At 40.3% G+C, this 21,451-nt stretch overlaps 1 protein-coding gene across 3 annotated transcripts in view; it reads left to right on the plus strand.

Annotated features, from left to right (window-relative positions):
- Positions 1-21,451, plus strand: part of calcr (calcitonin receptor) — a 270,585-nt gene that overhangs the window by 245,343 nt on the left and 3,791 nt on the right. For all 3 annotated transcript variants that reach the window (XM_043689943.1, XM_043689944.1, XM_043689945.1), the window contains exons 11-12: positions 12,486-12,704; positions 13,733-13,774. In XM_043689943.1, the coding sequence (XP_043545878.1) occupies positions 12,486-12,704; positions 13,733-13,774 (261 nt within the window). The remainder of the gene's footprint in view (positions 1-12,485; positions 12,705-13,732; positions 13,775-21,451) is intronic.

Genomic DNA, 21,451 nt, shown 5'->3' on the forward strand with positions numbered 1-21,451 from the left:
ACACTTAAAAATTCCAAGATTTTAAAAATAATATCTTTATGGCGGTTTACGGTATTTCGGATCCTACCTTAATCCCATGTATGGCTCAAGTTTGATTCCGCTTTCTGTAAAATATCCTGAGATGTGAATTGTAATTCTTGACACATACTCATTGCTTTGTGATCTGCAAGAATGTTTCACTCTGAACATCTGACCAGCCTGCCTGCAATGTTGCCAAACTCCACTGTCTGAATTTTATATCAAAGTCAGGTTGACCGGTCATGGTCAGTAGTGTGAGGGGGGTCAAGTTTGGGGGTGTCAGGATGAACAGGGCAGTGGGGAAGAATGATATATGGGGGAATTCCTTGGAAGCACCTCTGATGAATATTGGGAGTGCTTAAAGGAGGTAGCTCCATCTGCTACCAGCTCATCCAGTGAAACGCATCAGACGAGAGAGTTATGGAAAGAGGAGGCCCTGAAATGGCCAGTAAATATCCATTTAAGGGCCACAATTAGCTTGTGGGTGTGCTTCTTGATGCCACTCTCACTACAGGTAATACCCCAGCTGGGAAGGTGAGCAGGCATCAGAAATGAGCTGCCAAAAGAAGTGGTGGAGGCTAGAACAATTGCAGCATTTAAAAGGCATCTGGATGGGTACATGAATAGGAAGGGTTTGGAGGGATATGGGCTGGCAGGTGGTACTAGATTGGGTTGGGATATCTGGTCGGCATGGACAAGTTGGACCAAAGGGTCTGTTTCTGTGCTGTACATCTCTATAACTCTATGAGTCTATAACTGTAGATGATGGAAATCTGAAACAGGAAATGCCGGAAATGATCAGCAAGTCTGGCAGAATCGTGGGGAGAGATTAGAGTTAACATTTCGGATTCAGTGACCCTTCTTCAGAACTGATGGTAGCCAGGAAAAGGTGATGATAGTACAGACGTTAGGAGGGTGCAGAGTAAACAATAGGTGGAGATAGAGCTCAAAGAGAGAGAATCACAGTTAGACACACAAAGGAGTGATTAATGGCCAGCCTGGGGAATGAATAGCTGCTAGTGGGGACAATTAGTGACTGACAATGGGTAGTGCAAGGTTGCGGCCCATGTAAGCAGCCCATGTAATGCCAAACCTAGTGTATGGGGGTGGGTGAAAGCATGGAGAAAGGTGCTTAAGCTCTAATTTGTTTTTTTTCTTTTCAGAGCATAAGGTCAGAAGGTATTATAAGTATACGACAGGAGGTTGGGTTGGGTTGGGAGAGGGGATGGAGTCAGATGGAAGGTCCCAGAAAGGCCTAGGTATCTCTGAGTTGTTGCGCATTGTATTCCTGAAATCCTTTTGAATAATTTTCACTGGAGCCTTTTTCTAGACCCTGCAGCCTTCTGGAATTCATGTTGAGTACAACAACTTTACAGCTTGAACACATTTCTCCATGCTTTCCCCACCCTCACTCACAAGGCCTTGGCATCATATGGGCTGCTACCACACACTAGGCGAAAGTGAGGACTGCGGATGCTGGAGATTAGAGTCGAGGGTGAAGTGTTGGAAAAGTACAGCAGGTCAGGCAGCATCCGAGGAGCAGGAAAATCAACATTTTGGGCAAAAGCCCTTCATCAGGAATTCCTGATGCGTCGATTTCCTCAGATGCTGCCTGACGTGCTGTGCTTTTCCAGCACCACACTCTCAACTGCTACCACACAGAATGCTGGATGACGAAAAGAATTGGGGGTTTGGTTCAGAAAAAGAAGCAAGTATATGTCAGGTATAGATAGGATAGATCAAGTGAATCCTTAGAAGAGTATAAAAGCAGTAGGAGTGTACTTAAGAGGGAAATCAGGAGGGCAAAAAGGGGGCATGAGATAGATTTGGCAAATAGAGTTAAGGCGAATCCAAAGGGTTTTTATGAAGAAATTAAGGACAAGAGGGTAAGTAGGGAAAGAATAGGGCCCCTCAAAGATCAGCAAGGCTGTCTTTGTGTGGAGCTGCAGGAGATGGGGGGGATACTAAATGAATATTTTGCATCAGTGTTTACTGAGGGAAAGGACATGGAAGATATAGACTGTAGGGAAATAAATAGTGACATCTTGAAAAATGTCCATATTAAAGAGGAGGAAGTGCTGGATGTTGTGAAATGCATGGAAGTGGATAAATCCCCAGGAACTGATCAGGTGTACCCGAGAATACTGTGGGAAGCTAGAGAACTGATTGCAGGGCACCTTGCTGAAATATTTGTATCATTGAAAATCACAGGTGAGGTGCCGGAAGACTGGAGGTTGGCTAACGTGGTGCCACAATTTAAGCAAGGTGGTAAGGACAAGCCAGGGAACTATAGACCAGTGAGCCTGATGTCAGTGGTGGGCAAGTTGTTGGAGGGAATCCTGAGGGGCAGGATGTACATACATGTATTTGGAAAGGCAATGACTGATTAGGGATAGTCAACATGGCTTTATGCGAGGGAAATCATGTCTCATAAACTTGATTGAATTTTTTGAAGAAGTAACAAAGTGGATTGATGAGGGCAGAGCAGTAGAAGTGATCTATATGGACTTCAGTAAGGCGTTCGACAAGGTTCCCCCATGGGAGACTGATTAGCAAGGTTAGACCTCATGAAATACAGGGAGAACTAGCCATTTGGACACGAAACTGGCTCAAAGGTAGAAAACAGAAGGTGGTGGTGGAGAGTTGTTTTTCAGACTGTAGGCCTGTGACCAGTGGAGTGCCACAAGGATGGATGCTGGGTCCACCACTTTTTGTCATTTATATAAATGATTTGGACATGAGTGTAAGAGGTATAGTTAGTAAGTTTGCAGATTACACGAAAATTGAAGGGGTAGTGGACAGCGAAGAAGGTTACCTTGGATTACAACGGGATTTGATCAGATGGCCAATGGGCTGAGGAGTGGAGTTTAAGTTAGGGAAATGTGAGATGCTGCATTTTGGGAAAGCAAATCTTAGCAGGACTTATACACTTGCAAGGTTTGTAAAGGTTTGTAGCTCAGGTTGAGATTTAAGGTATAGGTTTGCTCGCTGAGCTGTAGGTTTGATATCCAGACATTTCATTACCTGGCTAGGTAACATCATCAGTGGCGACTTCCAAGTGAAGCGAAGCTGTTGACTCCTGCTTTCTATTTATATCTTTCTCCTGGATGGGGTTCCTGGGGTTTGTGGTGATGTCATTTCCTGTTCATTTTCTGAGGGGTTGATAGATGGCATCTAGATCTATGTGTTTGTTTATGGCGTTGTGGTTGAAGTGCCAGGCCTCTAGGAATTCTCTGGCAAGCCTTTGCTTAGCCTGTCCCAGGATAGATGTGTTGTCCCAGTCAAAATGATGGCTTTTTTTTTTCATCCGTGTGTATGGAAAGAAAAAAGCCACCATTTTGACTGGGACAATACATCTATCCTGGGACAGGCTAAGCAAAGGCATGCCAGAGAATTCCTAGAGGCCTGGCACTCTAACCACAACGCCATAAACAAACACATAGATCTAGATGCCATCTATCAACCCCTCAGAAAACGAATAGGAAATGACATCACCACAAACCCCAGGAACCCCATCCAGGAGAAAGGTATAAATAGAAAGCAGGAGACAACAGCTTCGCTTCACTTGGAGGTCGCCACTGATGATGTTACCTCGCCAGGTAATGAAACGTCTGGATATCAAACCTACAGCTCAGCGAGCAAACCTACACCCTAAACTTATACACTTAATGGTAAGGTCCTGGGGAATGTGGCTGAACAAAGAGACCGTGGAGTGCAGGTTCATAGCTCCTTGAAAGTAGAATTGCAGGTAGATAGGATAGTGAAAAAGGTGTTTGGTATGCTTTCCATTATTGTTCAGAGTGTTGAGTACAGGTGTAGGGAGGTCATGTTGCAGCTGTATAGGACATTGGTTAGGCCACTTTTGGAATATTGCATGCAATTCTGGTCTCCTTCTCATTGGAAGGATGTTGTGAAACTTGAAAGGGTTCAGAAAAGATTTACAAGGATGTTGCCAGGGTTGGAGGATTTGTGCTGTATGGAGAGGTTGAATAGGCTGGGGCTGTTTCCCCTGGAGTGTCAGAGGCTGAGGGGTGACCTTACAGAGGTTTATAAAGTCATGAGAGGCATGGATAGGGTAAATAGACAAAGTATTTTCCCTAGGGTGGGGAGTCCAGAACTAGAGGGCATAGGTTTAGAGTGAGAGGAGAAAATTATAAAAGAGACCACAGGGGCAATGTTTCATGCACCGAGTGGTGCATGTGTGGAATGCCAGAGGCAGTGATGCAGGGTGGTACAATTGCAACATTTAAGAGGCATTTGGATGGGTATATGAATAGGAAGGGTTCAGAGGGATATGGGCTGGGTGCTGGCAGGTGGGACTTGATTGGTAGATATCTGGTAGATAGGAACAAGTTAGACCGAAGGGTCTGTTTAAGTGTTGTGCATCTCTATACTCTATGACTACCCATTGTCAATCACTAATTGTCCCCATTAGCAGTTATTCATTCCTCAGGTTGACAATTAACGACTCCTTTGACCGTCCAACTTTTTGTCCCCCTGTTTGGGCTCTATCTCCATCTAAACCTGTGGTTTACTCTCTCCCTCCCCCATCCCATCTTCTGTATGAAGAAGAGTTACTGGATCCGAAACTTTAACCCTGGTTTCTCTCCACACATACTGCAAGACCTGCTGAGATTTTCCAACAATTTCTGTTTTTGTATGAGAAAAGGAACTCCTGGCAGGGAACATGTCACTCGATTTTAACCCCCTAGCCTGCCAGCTGGGGCATGATACAGTTCGGTTTCAGTTCTGATACAGCACCAGATTCAATAAAGGAAATCGATACGACAGAGCCCACTAAATCTTTGTGACTAGCTCTTCTCTAAGTCTCTGTCAAGCTCATCTCTTTATCACCAATCACAAAACCTGGGTTCAATATGGTATTTGCATTGCTAAGTAATTATTTCGATAAAGCAACATCAACATAATAACACAGCAGTAGTTACAAGTGGATCTTATTTGTTCAAAAAATGGTTTTTTTTTAATTGATTATTGTCTTAAAAATTGACGGAGCAAGTTCCAAGATATTTTACCACTGACTCCACCAGGATTGGAAAAGAGCATTTCATTGAGATATTAATTTCCAGGGCTATTCCCTCTGCACGTGCAGCTGTGATGACCCCATTGGCGATAATCTGGAAATATCTGGCAATTGAGCTAGTCATGGAGCCTGCCTGCTCAGTTAGGGAACCCTTGCCTCTCCTCTTTCCCCTTGCACAAAATCCTGTATTTGGAAGAGGCAGAGGCTCCATTCATGATAAATTAGGTAACTATCAGGCACACTGTATGAGCCAGAATGTCAGATCTCAGATTAGCTTTTGTCCCTTCCAGGGGAAAGTGAGGACTGCAGATGCTGGAGATCAGAGTCAAGAGTGTGCTGAGGAAAAGCACAGCAGGTCAAGCAGCATCCGAGGAGCAGGAAAATCGACGTTTCGGGCAAAAGCCGTTCATCAGGAAAGCCCAGGAATCTTCACATTTCTGATGAAAGGCTTTTGCCCGAAATGTCGATTTTCCTGCTCCTCGGTTGCTGCCTGACATGCTGTGCTTTTTCAGCACCACACTCTTATTTGTCTCTTGCAGTTGATGCTCTCAAAGTTATGGTGGAGTGCACAGAAAGATTATGGATTTTTGAGGCCAATTTATCTGTTTCCTGAAATATCTGTGATACTTTTGCTGATGAACAACAGTGATGTATTTTAAATTGAAAGAAACCTACCAAGAGAGAAAATGCCTTTAGTTCTGAGGAAGGGTCACTGGACTGGAACTGTTCACTCTGATTTCTCTCCACAAATGCTGCCAGACTTGCTGAACTTTTCCAGCAATTTCTGTTTCTGTTTCTGATTTCCAGTGTCTTGCAGTTCTTTCAGATTTTTTGATAAAATGTATTTTATTGATATTAATAGTACTTTCAATCCAGCTCATTCAATGAACTTGGTTGTGCAATGAAGGGTAGACATAATATTAAAGGAAGATGTGATGCTTGACAAGTCACATTTAAAGTATATTTTATTTGAAAATGAAAAGTAATTTTAACCTTTATGACTGCTGCCCATGCCTGTTCCAATATATTTTGGAAGTGCAAAATGTTAGTATTTCAAGGATCATTTACAAGTACATGTTATTGGCATGAATCCTTGCTGACTGGCAGGGTCTGTCAGAAATCCAGGCATTTGTTTCCTTTAATTCTCCAATCTTTACATGGAAAATCATGAGCATTGTGGACTTGAATTTGTCAACGTGAGCTGCCAGCTGTTGAAGCACTCTGCCAGAAATTCAAATTCAATTGTTGTTGCATTTGCCCCTTTGGAATCAGTGTTCGATTTCAACTTAACCTTAGAGGAACCTTGTGTCTCTGTACTGACTTACATGGATGTTATATGAAATGGGTTTGGATGGGCTCAAACAATTCTGGGTGGATAACAAGAATATATATAGCACAGCATGAGTATTTCAGAATATTGATCTCAATAGTAGCATTAGACAGGGCATTCCAGAATGATTTGTTGTGAAACAGACCATCTATCAGAATATTTAAACTCATGTGCAATCTCAGAATCTCAGTAATTTGCTATGCGAATCCACTTGATTCAATCAGAAATATAGAATGGTCAGAGCACAGAAGGAGGACATTCAGTCCGTTGTCAAAAGAGAAAATGCTGGAAAATCTCAGCAGGTCTTTTGGTTTCAGATTCCAGCATTCGCGGTAATTTGCTTTTATTCAGCCCGTTGTGCCTATCCTGGCCATCCGAAGGAGCAATTCACCCATATCCACTTCTTTAATTTCTCAGTGCAGCTCTGCAAATGTTTCCTTTTCAGATGAAAATCTGAGTCCTTTCTGAATGCCCTCAATTGAGCCTGCCTCCACTATGTTTACTGGTAATGCATGCCAGATCCTAACCTCACACAACGTCAAATGGTTTTCTACTCAGATTGGTTTGCATCATTTGCCAATCACCTTAAATCTCTAGCCTCTGACTGTCTATCTTTCCACTAATGGGAACAATTTCCCCCAGCTACTCTGTCCAGACCAATTATGACTGAATATCTCTCTCAAATCTTGGTAGAACCATCTGTTTTACTTCTCAAAGAAAACAACCTCAAATTCTTCAATCTTTGTATGTAACTGCAGTTCCTCATGCATGGTAACATTGTTGTGACTGTTTTCTGTGCCCTCTCTAATGCCTTTGCATTCTTCTTAATGTGGTGGAAGAACTAGAGACAATACTGTCGTTCAGGCCGAACCAGTGTTTTATACAGGTTTAACATAGCTTCTTGCATTTGTATTCCATGTCCCTGTTGTAGGATGCTATAAACTTGAGTTTTTGTTAATCATTCATGGGATGTGCATGTCATTGGCTGGGCCAGCTGTCATTGCCCGTCTAATTGCCCTTGAGAAGGTGGTGGTGAGCTGTCTTCTTGCACCCGCTGCAGTCTATGTGCTGTGCGTTGACCAACAGTGCCCTTATCGAGGGAATTCCAGGATTCTGACCCAGTGACATTGATGGAGTAGCGATATATTTCCAGGACAGGTGGTGAGTGTCTTGAAGAGGAACATGCAATTGGTGGTGTTCCCATGTAACTACTGCACTTATCCTGAGATGGAAGTGGTTATTGGTTTGGAAGGTGCTGTCTCAGGATCTTTGCTGAATTTCTGCATTGTTTCTGTAGATAGTACACACTGCTGCTACTGAGCGTCGGTGGTGGAGGGAATAGATGTTTGTGGTCATTGATGAAGCAGCTGAAGAAGGTTGTGCCTTCGACACTGTCCTGAGGAACTCCTGCAGAGATGTCCTGGAACTGAGTTGACTGATTTCCAATAACCACAGCTATCTTCTGATGTAGCAGAAAGTGAGGACTGCAGATGTTGGAGAGTCAAAGTTGAAAAGTATGGCGCTTGAGAAGCACAGCAGGTCAGGCAGCATCCGAGGAGTAGGAGAGTCAATGTTTCAGACATAAGCCCTTCATCAGGAATGTGAAGTCCTTCATTCCTGATAAAGGGTTTATACCCAAAATGCTGACTCTCCTGCTCCTTGGATAGTGCCTGATCTGCTGTGCTTTCTCAGTGCCACACTTTTCGACTCTATATTCTGATATGCCAGATATGACTCCAACTGGATGGCAAAATATACAACATGAATTTGATGATGATTCTTCATGCTGATAATTCGACTTCAGAACAATGGAGCTGTCCAAGTTAGCAAACTGTTGCCTTAACATCCATGGTGTAATAACATGTATAGGTTTCACTGTATTTCCATTCTCTTATTATTTTTCTAAAATCAAACCTATTTGCAATGGAACAAACACCTTCTGTTAATTTTCTCTGCACTTTTTTGTAATGCAACCATTATGAGCTACCCAGAAAAATATGGGATCTCCTTATTGATATACTACTTTAAAGGTTACTGAAACTGAAGACATTGTCCCCTTCACTTGGTTTCATTTAGTTTATCCAATACTCTGGAACAGTGAAAGAGATTTCCATTTTCCCAGCTTCACTTGCTGCCAAATATTAATCTGCATCAATTGCCCAGAATTCAGGAACTTCACACTTTACATTCCCTGCAACTCTGAAAATATTGCACCATCCTTCTTCATTCTTTTCAACTGCATTTACTCGTCATGGGCAGCTGTGCTTATCAAAGATCTTTAACTGCCAGCTGAGCAGGATTGTTGTCACCATGTTCTGCTCTTACCAGTCCAGTCATAGTGAGACCATCTTCAGCTATACTTTTCTTCTCACTTCTACTGCCTTCAACTTTCCCAAAGATCTATCTTTGACCTATTCCTCTTTCTCATCTTTCTCTTGGTTACAGATTTGCAGAGCAGAGGTTACACTGATCCCAGCAGTACCCTCTTGACTATCTCTGTGTGATCAGCCTATCTGCCCAAGCATCTAATCATAGATTTCTTCTTATTCAGTGATAGAAGGTAGGTGTGACTGATTAGGCTAGATTTTATTGCCTATCTTTAATCAATCTTGAGAAAATGGGAGCCAGCTGCTTGTTACTAGAAGCACTGTATTCCTGAGGTGAAAGGACACTTACACTGCAGTTAGGGAGGAAGTTGAAAGAACCTGACCCAGTGATGATGAAGGAGGACAAGGAAGTTAGGAAGGTGAGTGATTTGGTGTAGGATTTGGGGTGGGGTTCTGGTTCACCTGCTACCATTGTCCTCCTGGGTAGCAGAGATCCCAGTTTTGGAAAATGCGGTTCAAGAAGGCTTGGCAAGTTGCTGAGTTGTAGATGTTATGTATTATAGTTGGTTTTTGTTACTCTGGCACATTGTCCATTGTAAAACATGAGTCACATGATCACTGGTGACTCATCGGTCAGGTTTGTGGGCTTGTGCAAAGTGATTAACAAACCTCCCTGTTCGATTGCAGTAAACAACTTTGTATGGCTTTTTATATTACTGGAGCCGAGTAACTATTCAGTACAAAATAACTGAGACTCGCCAGTAGTTGCAATACTCGCCTGTTAAAGGAACACTGGCCCAGCATAACATGCACCAACTATTATCAGTAACAGTCCTTGAGATAGACTGTGGTCACAGTGAAACAGTAGTGGAGGGATTGAATATTTAAAGTGGTGAATGGAATCCAAATCATGCGAGGTGCTTTCTGCTTGAGTGTTTTTGGAGTCACATTCATCCAGACAAGTGGGAACATCCATTATACTCTTGATTTATCCTTTGTGTACACTTTGAGGACACTGCTGCAGAAAACCCAGTCTATGACACTTGTTTTAAAGGATTTATGTGACTGGTACATTTGAGGTTTTGATCAATGGTGGCTCCCAGGAGATTGATGGACGGGCTTCAACAATGATAATGCATTGAATTTCAATGGATAATGGTAGCATTTTCTTTTGTTGGAGATGGCCTTTGCCTGACACTTGACTAGTATGAATGTTACTCCCCATTGGTCAATCCCAGAATGAATGTTGTTGAGGTCTTACAGTTGAAAATGTGTTGCTGGAAAAGCACAGCAGGTCAGGCATTCTCCTGTTCTTTGGATGCTGCCTGACCTGCTGCGCTTTTCCAGCAACATATTTTCAGCTCTGATCTCCAGCATCTGCAGCCCTCACTTTCTCTCAGAGGTCTTACAGTTGATAGACACAGACTGCTTCAGTATCTGAGGAGTTGTAAATAGAACCATTCTGCAATTCTCAGTGAACAGCCTTCATTCTGACCTTTGGGAGGGAAGGTCATTGATGAAGCAGCTGAAGAGGCCTGCTTCTTGGAAACTACCCTGGGGAACTGCAGTAGTGATTTCCTGTGGCTAAGATAATTGGCCTCCAACAACCCCATCCACCTTCCTTTGTGCTAGGCTGACTCCAGTTGGTGAAACATTCTCCTTGATTCTCACTGACTTAAATTTTATAAGAGGTCCGTATTGCTATATTTGGCGCAGGAAGAGGCCATTCAGTTCATGCATATATGGTGAAAAAGAGCTCTGAAGCCAAATACCATCTTCCAACTCTTGGTCTATTCCCTGTACTTTACAGAACTTCAACTACATATTCAAATGTGTTTTCATTTAAATGTGATATTTGCTTTCATCACCATTTCAGGCAGCGAGTTCCAGGCCATACAATTTGCTGGGTTGTGAAAAGTTAATTCCAACTCCTTCCAAAAATGACTTCAAATTTAGATCTGTTAGTTATTGATATCACTCTCCTAAGGGAAATATGTCCTTCTTATCCATTGCATTTATGTCCATCACAACTTTAAACATCATATTTATATTGCCCTCTGTTTCAAAGAAAACAATTCTAGCCTTCCCAATTTTTCATCAAAGCTAAAATTCTCCATTCCCAGCAAAATACTCATAAATCTCTTTTCTACCCTCTCTCTAGTGAAATCATAACCTTCCTGTAATGCATGACTTATTTTTATACCTTGATTCAGCAAATCGTAAAATTACTTTTGATGAAAAGCAGGAGATTGGCTGTGTTTTTCCCACTGCTAATGACTCAACCAAATCATTAAGAATTACATGTTACCAAGCCACATGTTCCTATAGTTTAATTACAAAATAATGCTATTCTCTCACTTTCAAGAAAGGAAATATTGTCTTCTGTGTTTCCTATTTCTGGAACTATTTGATTTTCAACTAATAACACACATACTTCCTCAGTTCAGATTCTGCTGTGGATGAACTGGAATTCTCAATTTTCCTATAATACAATGAAATCAAAATATTCTGCAATAAGTGTATAATGTATTCAGGGGATAGCGTTTGGGCAGGATTCTATTGCAGCATTCTATTTGTTAAATATAGTAACTTATTATTAACCATGAAAAGGCTTTAATGCAACTTTGACAATGACATCGACCATAATCAATCAGAAATTATTTGTAATTATATAAACCAGGTCCATTCTGTCTATCAAGCTCACCCCATCTGCAGATTGTTCACAATGCATCATGGATATCATTTGTTCCATCCCAATCAGAGTTAATTGAAAGATAGTTTTGCAAATTCTGCATACTCTCTATGATTGAGTCAATTTATGCATTATTCATAATGTCAGCTGATGTTCAGTTGATAGCAAGTTTGCCTCTAGGTCACAGGATTGCCATTTCAAGTTGCACTTTGGAGACCTGAGCATAAAAATTTAAGCAAAAACTCCAGCTCAATGCTGAGGGAATGCTGCATTGTTGGAGATGTTAACTGTCTTTTAAAAGACAGCCAAGATTCAATCTGCTCTTTCAAGGGTATGTAAAAAATTCCCACATTATTTTGAGGGTGAGAGAGTAACTATTGTTGACTGCTGTTCATGGAAACTTGCTGCACATGAATTGGCTGCCATGATTCCAAGAGAACAACAATATATTTCTTAAAGTATTTAATTAGTTTTAAAGTGTTCTGGAATGTCCTGAGTTCATGTAAGATATTATATAAAATTAAATCTTCCTTTAATGTAATTGTCACAACTCAGGTTATTTCTGAATTATACCCATACATACTTAACATGCAATTAATATCTTTACTGCCTTGTGCTCAACAGCATGATTGACCAATTTATAACTTTCTCTGATATAATTAGATAAACATCTATGTGTAATTTAGTAGAACTTGTGTAACACTTCATTATCAATAACTTCAGTCCACTGAAGCTTGATTGATTGTCTCAGCAATTTGAGAAAATCAATTTTGGTTGCTTTCTGTGGCCTTTTCCCAGGATCGTCATTATCAATGTTTAGGGGAAGTGGAACATGGGATTGCACTATTTAATAGATATGCAAAGCATGGATGGGCCTAGTGGCCTGTTCATGTCTATTTGCATCACACATTTGTAGTTCAATATCACTGAGCTAAATATTTCTGTTAAATCTCCGTCAGACAAAAAAAAAGTTTATTTCTTGTGAACAATTAAACAACAAAATCTAAGTCTGTTATCCAGATTTATCTCATACTTCATTTTTTGAGTCTAATAACATTATTTCTGTGTGATTCACAGGTCAACCTTTTCTTCTTGCTCAACATAGTCCGTGTCCTGGTTACAAAGCTAAGAGATACCCACCGCACTGAAAGCAATATGTACATGAAGGCTGTTAGAGCAACTTTAATACTTGTGCCACTGCTGGGAATTCAGTTTGTCATTATCCCTTGGAGGCCAGAAAACCGACTTGCTGGTGAAATTTATGACTACATTATGCACATATTTGTGCATTACCAGGTATGCCACTAAGCTGTTTCCTAAATAAAGATCTTTATTTCGCTGACTGCAATTTAAGTACCAATCGTAATGTGTAATTTATGTTAGGTTAGCCTTAATTATAATGCTGCAATGTATTTGGGCCACAGTGCAACTCTTGCCTTTCCACAATGTTGACAGTGTACATTCACTTGCCTTTCCTTGCCTTTTCTTCTCAATTCCTATTTTAGTTTGCAGAATCAGTCACCAATTTTTACCTTCCTACTATTCCAGTCTTCTTCCTTAAGACACTGTTGCATTTTGTGCATGGAAATAGATGATTCGGCAAAACTATGATGAGAATTCCTGCCTGTACGCAGTAAAATTCAATGTCCAGTAGAATTTGGAGCAACAGGGAAAGGTGTAAATGAGAGCGATTAGCTGGAAGCAGTGCTGAGAAGCTTGTTGACGCACTTAACATAGATAATTGTCGGCAGGGAAGAGGTTTATAATTTTGCGGGGAAAACAGGATTTTCATAGATTCTTTAACAGAGTGCAGCCATGATTTTCCAAGACCTGTACATATGGTTTAACCCTTAATAGAGGCTTTTTTTCTATCAAGTCTTTCTTACTGAAAAACAAAAATCTCAAATTTTCCACTGGGTCGACAAATTATTGGCAACGGTATATTTGTCCAGTAACATCTGCAGGTTTATTTTTCACTGACTACCAGACTAACATATTTGGTGTCTTATTGGCAATATTCAGGCTAACAACATAGTTTCACAAATTCTTGTATTCTGTTGTGCCAGAAAACAGGGAAACCATTAAAGAAGTCAGAGAGTATGTTTGCTTTATGATAAATCGTAAAATTTCTTAACATCACATATCAGAAAATTTTGAGCTCTTGGTATGTCTTCCAAGGGCAGTATTCGGGCAATAAGTACCTAGCAATATTTTACAATGTTCAAGGTGTTATTCAGGTTCATGTTGTTGGTATTTTAATTTCTATTACTTTATCTTAACATATTTTGTGCTTATTAATTTATGAAAATTTTATTCCCCCATAGGGTTTGTTAGTGGCCACCATATTTTGCTACTTTAATGGCGAGGTAAGTAAGAAAGAGCTAAATACTTTGCCTCAGGAAGCAAATGCATTACAATGTGCATTTGCCATTATTGTGTGCTTTATAATATTTCTGCAATAAATTGAAAAAAAAAATGCGTTGACAAAATTTAAAATGTCCAAGGCATCAAGCTGCACATTGGCCTTCTGGTCACAGTTGCTTACAATTGTAACATAAATAAAACATCTGCCATGGATTTGCCTCCTCACCCAACCTGTTCAGATAATGCTGAAGGATCTCGGCAGCCTCGTCACGGTTCATCCTCCCACCCAACTTGGCATCATCTGCAAACTCTAAGATGTTACATTATGTTCCCTCATCCAAATCATTTATATATATATATATATTGTGAATAACACTCCACTCACACAGAAAGATATCTCAGAACACTTTCAATAAAGAGCAAAAGAATATTATGGACATGGAACCTGAGGAAACAGACAAAATTGAGACAGTACGATGTGCTAGAAGGTGCATTAACTGCATTGAATAAACTAAGGAACAAAAAGGGCAATTGTTTGACTGGGAGTATGTTATAAATCCAAAACAGAGATTTGATGTGCAAGCATATAGACAAATTGCTGAGAAGTACAGAAACTAAGGCAATAACACAGGGAATGTCAACCTTAATGTGAATATAAATGTAAAAGGAATAGACAGCACAGATATCTCACACTAAATCCAGGACACATTCAGATGCATGAAACTCAGGGCTCAGTTGGTGATTACAAAAAAGAATTGCTACATTAAATGTGATATTGTAGGTTTAAAAAGTAGGCACCCAAGTCATACAAACTAGTGTGTTCCAAATTCACTTGCAGTTTGTGCCTTGTTCAGTTGGCTGACAGCAGGAGTAAGAAAATAGTTCCTTCGGTTATGGAGGAAAACAGTCATTAGTAATGGTTCTTGCTCCTGTGGTCACTGTGCTAAAGTTTAGATTAGATTCAATTCTCTACCGTATGGAAACAGGCCCTTCAGCCCAACCAGTCCACACTGACCCTCTGAAGACCAATCCACCCAGCCCCATTCCCCTACCCTATATTTACCCTTAACTAATGCACCTAACACTATGGGCAATTTAGCATGGCCAATTCGCTTGACCTGCACATCTTTGGATTGTGGGAGGAAACTGGAGCACCCGGAGAAAACCCACACAGACACAGGGAGAATGTGTAAACTCTACACAGACAGTCACCTGAGGCGGGAATCAAACCCAGGTCCCTGGTGCTGTTCTAACCACTGAGCCACCGTGCCACCCAGAACCAGATTGTATTTAGTGGTGATATTGCCACAGTTGGATATCTCACTTGTACTCAGTCTAAGATTCCAAATAAAAATTGGCCAATCCAACAAGATAGCAGAAATAAATAGCCTCCACAAAACTAAATATCAGAATAAATCAACTCCAACTAGAGAACTTACAAAAGAAAACAAGGCTGCACAATTGGGATACAAGGAGCAAGGCTGATCTCCTGCCAGCAATCAAGAGCAAAAACCATTTTTAATGATTATGTCCTTCTTAGTTCCTGGACACTGAGATAAATTGTTCTGCCCTACTGTTCCTGAGAACAATTAACTCAGCACAAACTGAAATTGAACTCAGAACCTTCAAGTTTGCATGACTTGGAATTGAACTGAATTTATTGTCATGTGTTCCGAGGTACAGTGAAAAGCTTTGTCTTGTGAGCAATACAGGCAGATCACAGAGTTAAGTAGCATAGATAAGTAAATAATAGATAAACAGGTGCAAAAGCAAAAACACAGGTAACCAAAAGTGAAAGCTTTATTACAGTTCTGTAATAATAAACTAATAACCTTCAAGGCACAACAAGAAGTTCAAGTGAAACATTATTCAGTCTGCACAAGTTAGAAAACCACACTGCAATCAGTTCACAATTAAATTTATATAATGCTCAAAATATTGGACAATTATGGTAACATGACTGATAAAGGATCAAAAACAGGTTATAGAATGATTTGGGCTGGTTAGGTATTTAGGTGCACATGTCTGTTAATCACACTACAATCTGAACATAAACTGTGTTCTCAATTGGAGCTATCCTACTCTCTGCTCCTACACCATCTCTTCCAACATTGGTGACCAGGGTGAAACAGCCCAGTAATCATAAATCCCACTCCTGAATGTGGCAATTCTAATTTGTGTGGGGGTGAGAATGGACATATGTGCATATTTTGCTGCTGGCCATTAAATCATCAATTGGTTCCACTGAAGGGTGATTTGGTTCATACAGAAGTGTGAAACCCGAATATGCACATTCGATATGGCAAGAGCAGGTCTGAACTTGGATGATTTATTACAGTAGTGAGAGGACCCCTTTTGAAGTGGAAAGGCACCCCTTTCGACCTTGCTCCAATACATCCTTTGAAGAGATAACGTCCCCTTTAAAATTGGTAAAAGTAGCTGTGCACAAAGAGCACGTTATTCATTGTTGTCAAGGTCATTGAACTGTTAAGAGATGTGTAAAAATCAACTGCCAAAATATTAGAAGTACCTGTCAAAGGGAGTTAACAAAGTATTTCACCCTTTAAATCTTTGAAAAAACATTTCAAATGTGTGAAAAAAAAATGAATGCCTGCTTTTTCACTTGCTCTTAGCCTCCTTAATGGGCAGCACGGTGGCACAGTGGTTAGCACTGCTCCCTTACCGCGCCTGAGACCCGGGTTCAATTCCCGCCTCAGGCGACTGACTGTGTGGAGTTTGCACATTCTCCCCGTGTCTGCGTGGGTTTCCTCCGGGTGCTCCGGTTTCCTCCCACAGTCCAAAGATGTGCAGGTCAGGTGAATTGGCCATGCTAAGTTGCCTGTAGTGTTAGGTAAGGGGTAAATGTAGGGTTATGGGTGGGTTGCGCTTCGAAGGGCGGTGTGGACTTGTTGGGCCAAAGGGCCTGTTTCCACACTGTAATGTAATCTAATCTAATCCCACAACTTGCTTTTGTACTCATCAGCCTTTGCTATTATTCCAAGGTTGCCTGACCTGACTGCAAGAGAATGCTGCCATCCAGAAATAGAAATCCAACTTTCTGGACCACTTTCCCCCAGACAGGATTTGCATAGCTGGGAATGTCCATGTTTTCTGTTGTCAATCCATGGCTGAAAATCTAGGCTCTTTATTTACTGTGCATACTACATCACACTGTCTTCCTAACACATTTTAACTTAACAACAGTACGTTGGTGTTACATTTATGGAGCACCTTTCACAACCTCAAGATGGTCTTTAAGTGCATATCAGAAATGCACTGTGCTCCCCACCACTCCTTTCTTGCTTCTTTCCAGTTGCTCAATCTCCAATACTCTCTAAAATGGCTTAAGGTGTGCCTCTGCATTGATAAAGAAACACAAGTTGTTGTTGCAAAGTAGACAGAACTACTGTTTTGAGTGTTTTCCTGAAGAATCCTACCAATCTTTACATGAGGAAGTGTTTTGTGACATTACCTTTAATAGCTTCCCTATAATTTTAAGCATATTTCCTTGTGTTCTGGACTTTCCAGAAATAGATTCTGTCTATCTAGTCTATCAAATTACTTAATTATCTTTAACACCCAATTTAAATAATTTGTTGCTCTTCTATGCTTGACGGAGTCCTGCACAACCTCTCCTCACAATTTAATAATTTTGGTCATTCTAACTAATGATTTATAGGCTGGAAATTATTGTTGTGATAGGCCTTTGGCTGCTAACTTTAATGTCATAGTCACAGGAATGCTATATGAACATGTTTATACATTCATCTCACAATAGTACCAATGGTAATCACTATCTTACAACTGGCTGGGATAAAGTCAAGAGTACATTACTAGTAAGAAATTATTATCTTATATGGTACTATCTTAGTTGCCTACGTTTTGAGGAACATGAGTTTTCTTTTGGATTGCCTGTAATACTCAGTTACTTAACAAAGCAGGTTATGTTCTTCCTATTAAATGATCCATTCCTCAGTATTACTTTTGGGAAGGGTGTGAAAGTGGTGGTGGCAGGGCTGTACCCAGATTAGAGATCAAAGTGAAAACTGCTATTTATAGAGAAAACCTATGGGAAAAGTATTATGGGTTCCATAGAAACATAGAAAATAGGAGCAAGATTAGGCCATTCAATCCTTTGAGCCTGCTTTGCCATTTAATATGATCATCCAACTCAGTATCCTGTCCCCATGTTCTCCCCATACCCTGTCATCCCTTTAGCACTAGGAACTACATCCTTCTTGAAGACATTCAATGTTTTAGCCCTAACTGCTTTCTGCAGCAGAAAATTCCACAGGCTCATCACTCTGAAGCAATTTCTCCTCATTTCAGTCCTAAATAGTCTACCCCGGAACTTTAAACTGTGACCTCTTGTTCTAGAGTGCCCAGTCACTGGGAACACCCTTCCTGAGTTTATGTTGTGTAACCCCTACGACTGTGATTAAATTATCCATTCTCCCAAAAGTAGCTTCCTTATTGTTAATATAATTGAGTAGAAAATAGATGCCTCACGAATATATTGTCATGCATCAAAATTCTTATGCAGGCTGTTACTTTTAAATCAGATGCAATTAAAAGTCTTGCACATCAAAAATGTTTTAATTAAGATATTGCAACCGTTTAATTGCAGAATTTATTTTCTCACACCAAACAAATCTTCAAAATTTCAACAGCATTGAATTGTTTGCATGTTCAACAAGACATTAATTAATTATTGATATCAAGATGTACAAGGTGTAAGTGATTCATAGAGAATAATTATGGAGCCACTTACACAAAGAGCAATTATTATAAGCAAAAGTGAGACTTATTAATACACATTTGGAAAACAATTGAGTATCTGAGGAATGAACGAGGTGTTCTTAAAGATTAAGAGGAAATCATTTAGAAAATAAATTAGGTCTATTGGGTATGAGAACCTTGTGGTTGCTATACAAGACTAATATAATGAAAAGATAAGACTATAAATCCTACCATGGTAACTTATGAAAATTGACTTCAGCAAATCTGTGGGTGAGCACTAAAACAATTTGACTATGAAATGACAATAAATTATCATTAAATTCCACTGATATTTCAATAGATATCTACCACCACTTCATATGACTCCAAACCCAGACTATATTACTAATTATTAATACCTTTTGAAGTGGCCTACTACTGAAAGAGACAATGAGAAACAGATGGCAAAATCGAAAAGAAGCATTTGATAATGAACAAGGAGCATTTTGGGAATAAATAAATGACAAAATACTTTACTGTGAAATGTTATGTTCTTCAAGCCAAGGAGTGGCATGCATAAAGAAGTTAACTCTTTGGCAGTCAGGCTCAAATATTTTCTTGTTACACACTGTATATACAAGATATTGTTTTCTCCTCTATATGCCAATTATGACATTGATCTCCTGTTGATGACTTTTATTAAAAAGCTATAGTCAACTTCAAAAGACATTTGCTATTTGCGTATTAACTCCCATTGTCAGCAAAAATAATGTCACTTTTACATTAACGCAGCCCAAGATAGACAATGTCCCCCTTAGTCCAAGAACTCCCCACCTACGTTCAGGACACCACCCACGCCCTCCACCTCCTCCATGATTTTCGCTTCCCCGGTCCCCAATGCCTTATCTTCACCATGTACATCCAGTCCCTGTACACCTCCATCCCCCATCACAAAGGACTTAAAGCCCTCCGAATCTTGCTGATTTCTAGAATAGTTTTAAAAACTGATACATTGTTTCCTTGGTAGATGACATGCTTATTAAACTGTGGGATTGGGAGAAGAAGTGGACCTGCACCCAGGTTTTTGAAGGGCACACTCACTATGTTATGCAAATTGTCATCAACCCAAAAGACAACAATCAATTTGCAAGTGCATCCTTAGATAGGACCATTAAGGTATGTGAACAAGCTGATGGGTGTGGCAATACCATTTGAAAAGAAAGAGTTGAGTAACCTCTTATACAATAGCTAAAATCGTTCAGTGTAAAAGGACGTATAGAGACACTTGAAAATAATGATGAATTACTCTTCAGTCTTAAGAAATGGAAAAAAATAATGCTGTGCTAGACTGTTGAACTTGGTTCAAAAACATATTTTATTTTGTAAAGATCGATGTTGAGTAAAGTGTTTTGGTACACTTCAGGTGTGGCAGCTTGGGTCATCCTCACCTAATTTCACCTTGGAAGGCCATGAAAAAGGAGTGAACTGCATTGACTACTACAGCGGTGGTGATAAGCCCTATCTGATTTCTGGAGCTGACGATCGCCTAGTTAAAATCTGGGACTACCAGGTATAGATAAATTATGACATTGTCAAATAATTGTTCATGCATGTGTAGTAAATATGTAAGATTATTTTATGGTGCACTGGATTTTTTTAATAATAAAGTTTGATTCTGAAAAATTATGGAAACAATGTTTACTTTGCAAATATTTACATAATGATTTAATTATACAAAAATGCTGCCTATATTCATGTGATTAAAAGGCAAAACTTCAAACCACATGAGTCTGTGGTTTAATTGCTGGAATATTCATCCAGAGACCCAGGTAATGTTCTGGGAACCGGGGTTGAATCCCAGTACAGCACATGGAGTTTAAATTCAATAAATATCTGGATTTAAAGGTCTAATGGTGGCCAGAAAACCTTTGCCGATTGTTGTTAGAACCCCATTGGATTAACTAATCTCTTTTAGGGAAGAGAACTGCCTTCTTTGTCTGGTCTAGCCCACATGTGATTCCAGACCCATGCAATGTGGTTGGCTCTTAACTGCCCTCTGGGCAATTGGATACCCACCCCACTCCGACCTATCACCCTCACCTTGACCTCCCTCCACCTATCGCATTTCCAAAGCCCCTCCCCCAAGTCCCTCCTCCCTACCTTTTATCTCAGCCTGCTGGACACACTTTCCTCATTCCTGAAGAAGGGCTTATGCCCGAAACGTCAATTCTCCTGCTCCTTGGATGCTGCCTGACCTGCTGCACTTTTCCAGCAACACATTTTCAGGCTCTGACCTCCAGCATCTGCAGCCCTCACTTTCTCCTCGAATGTTATTGTTTAGTTTTGTTTAGTCTGTTTAGTATTTGATTTTGTCCCTCGCCCAGGCAAATACAAAAATAAAACATTAGATCAAAATTTGTGACTTTATAAATTCCACATACATTTTCAGTTAAGTTAATGTAAATAGAAATGTTCGGCCTTAAGCCTCAAAATTAGAAAATTAAGCTCAACCTGCTTGCACAGCCAATAGACAAGCTACTTTATCATTGAGCGAAGCGGTAGGTCTGAAACATCTAACCTACTTTGGGATTATACAAGGGAAGCGAAACAGAAACCCAGAAGGCAACACTAGCCACATTTCTGATGGCATATTTGTGTCCTCATATCAAATCTAAATCTAAACTTGGCTGCCTGTTTCAGGGCATGAATTTCAGGTCCTTACCAGGAAAGTAAACAGAAACTATAGTTTCAGAGGTGGGGAAGGGTGGGGACGTTGATGTGAAGGAGGGGTTTTGGGGGGGGTGGCGAAATGGAGGTGGCATAGAGACTTGATGTCATAGCCTGCACTGCTATTATATCTGTGTTAGATCAGGATATTTCTGAAAGAGCAGCAAAGTGCATAAAGTGCCATATTTTTGCTGCTTATAATGATGTACATTAAACTGCATGGAACTTATCGT

Source organism: Chiloscyllium plagiosum, chromosome 5, assembly GCF_004010195.1.
Source record: "Chiloscyllium plagiosum isolate BGI_BamShark_2017 chromosome 5, ASM401019v2, whole genome shotgun sequence".
Classification (NCBI taxonomy): domain Eukaryota; kingdom Metazoa; phylum Chordata; class Chondrichthyes; order Orectolobiformes; family Hemiscylliidae; genus Chiloscyllium; species Chiloscyllium plagiosum.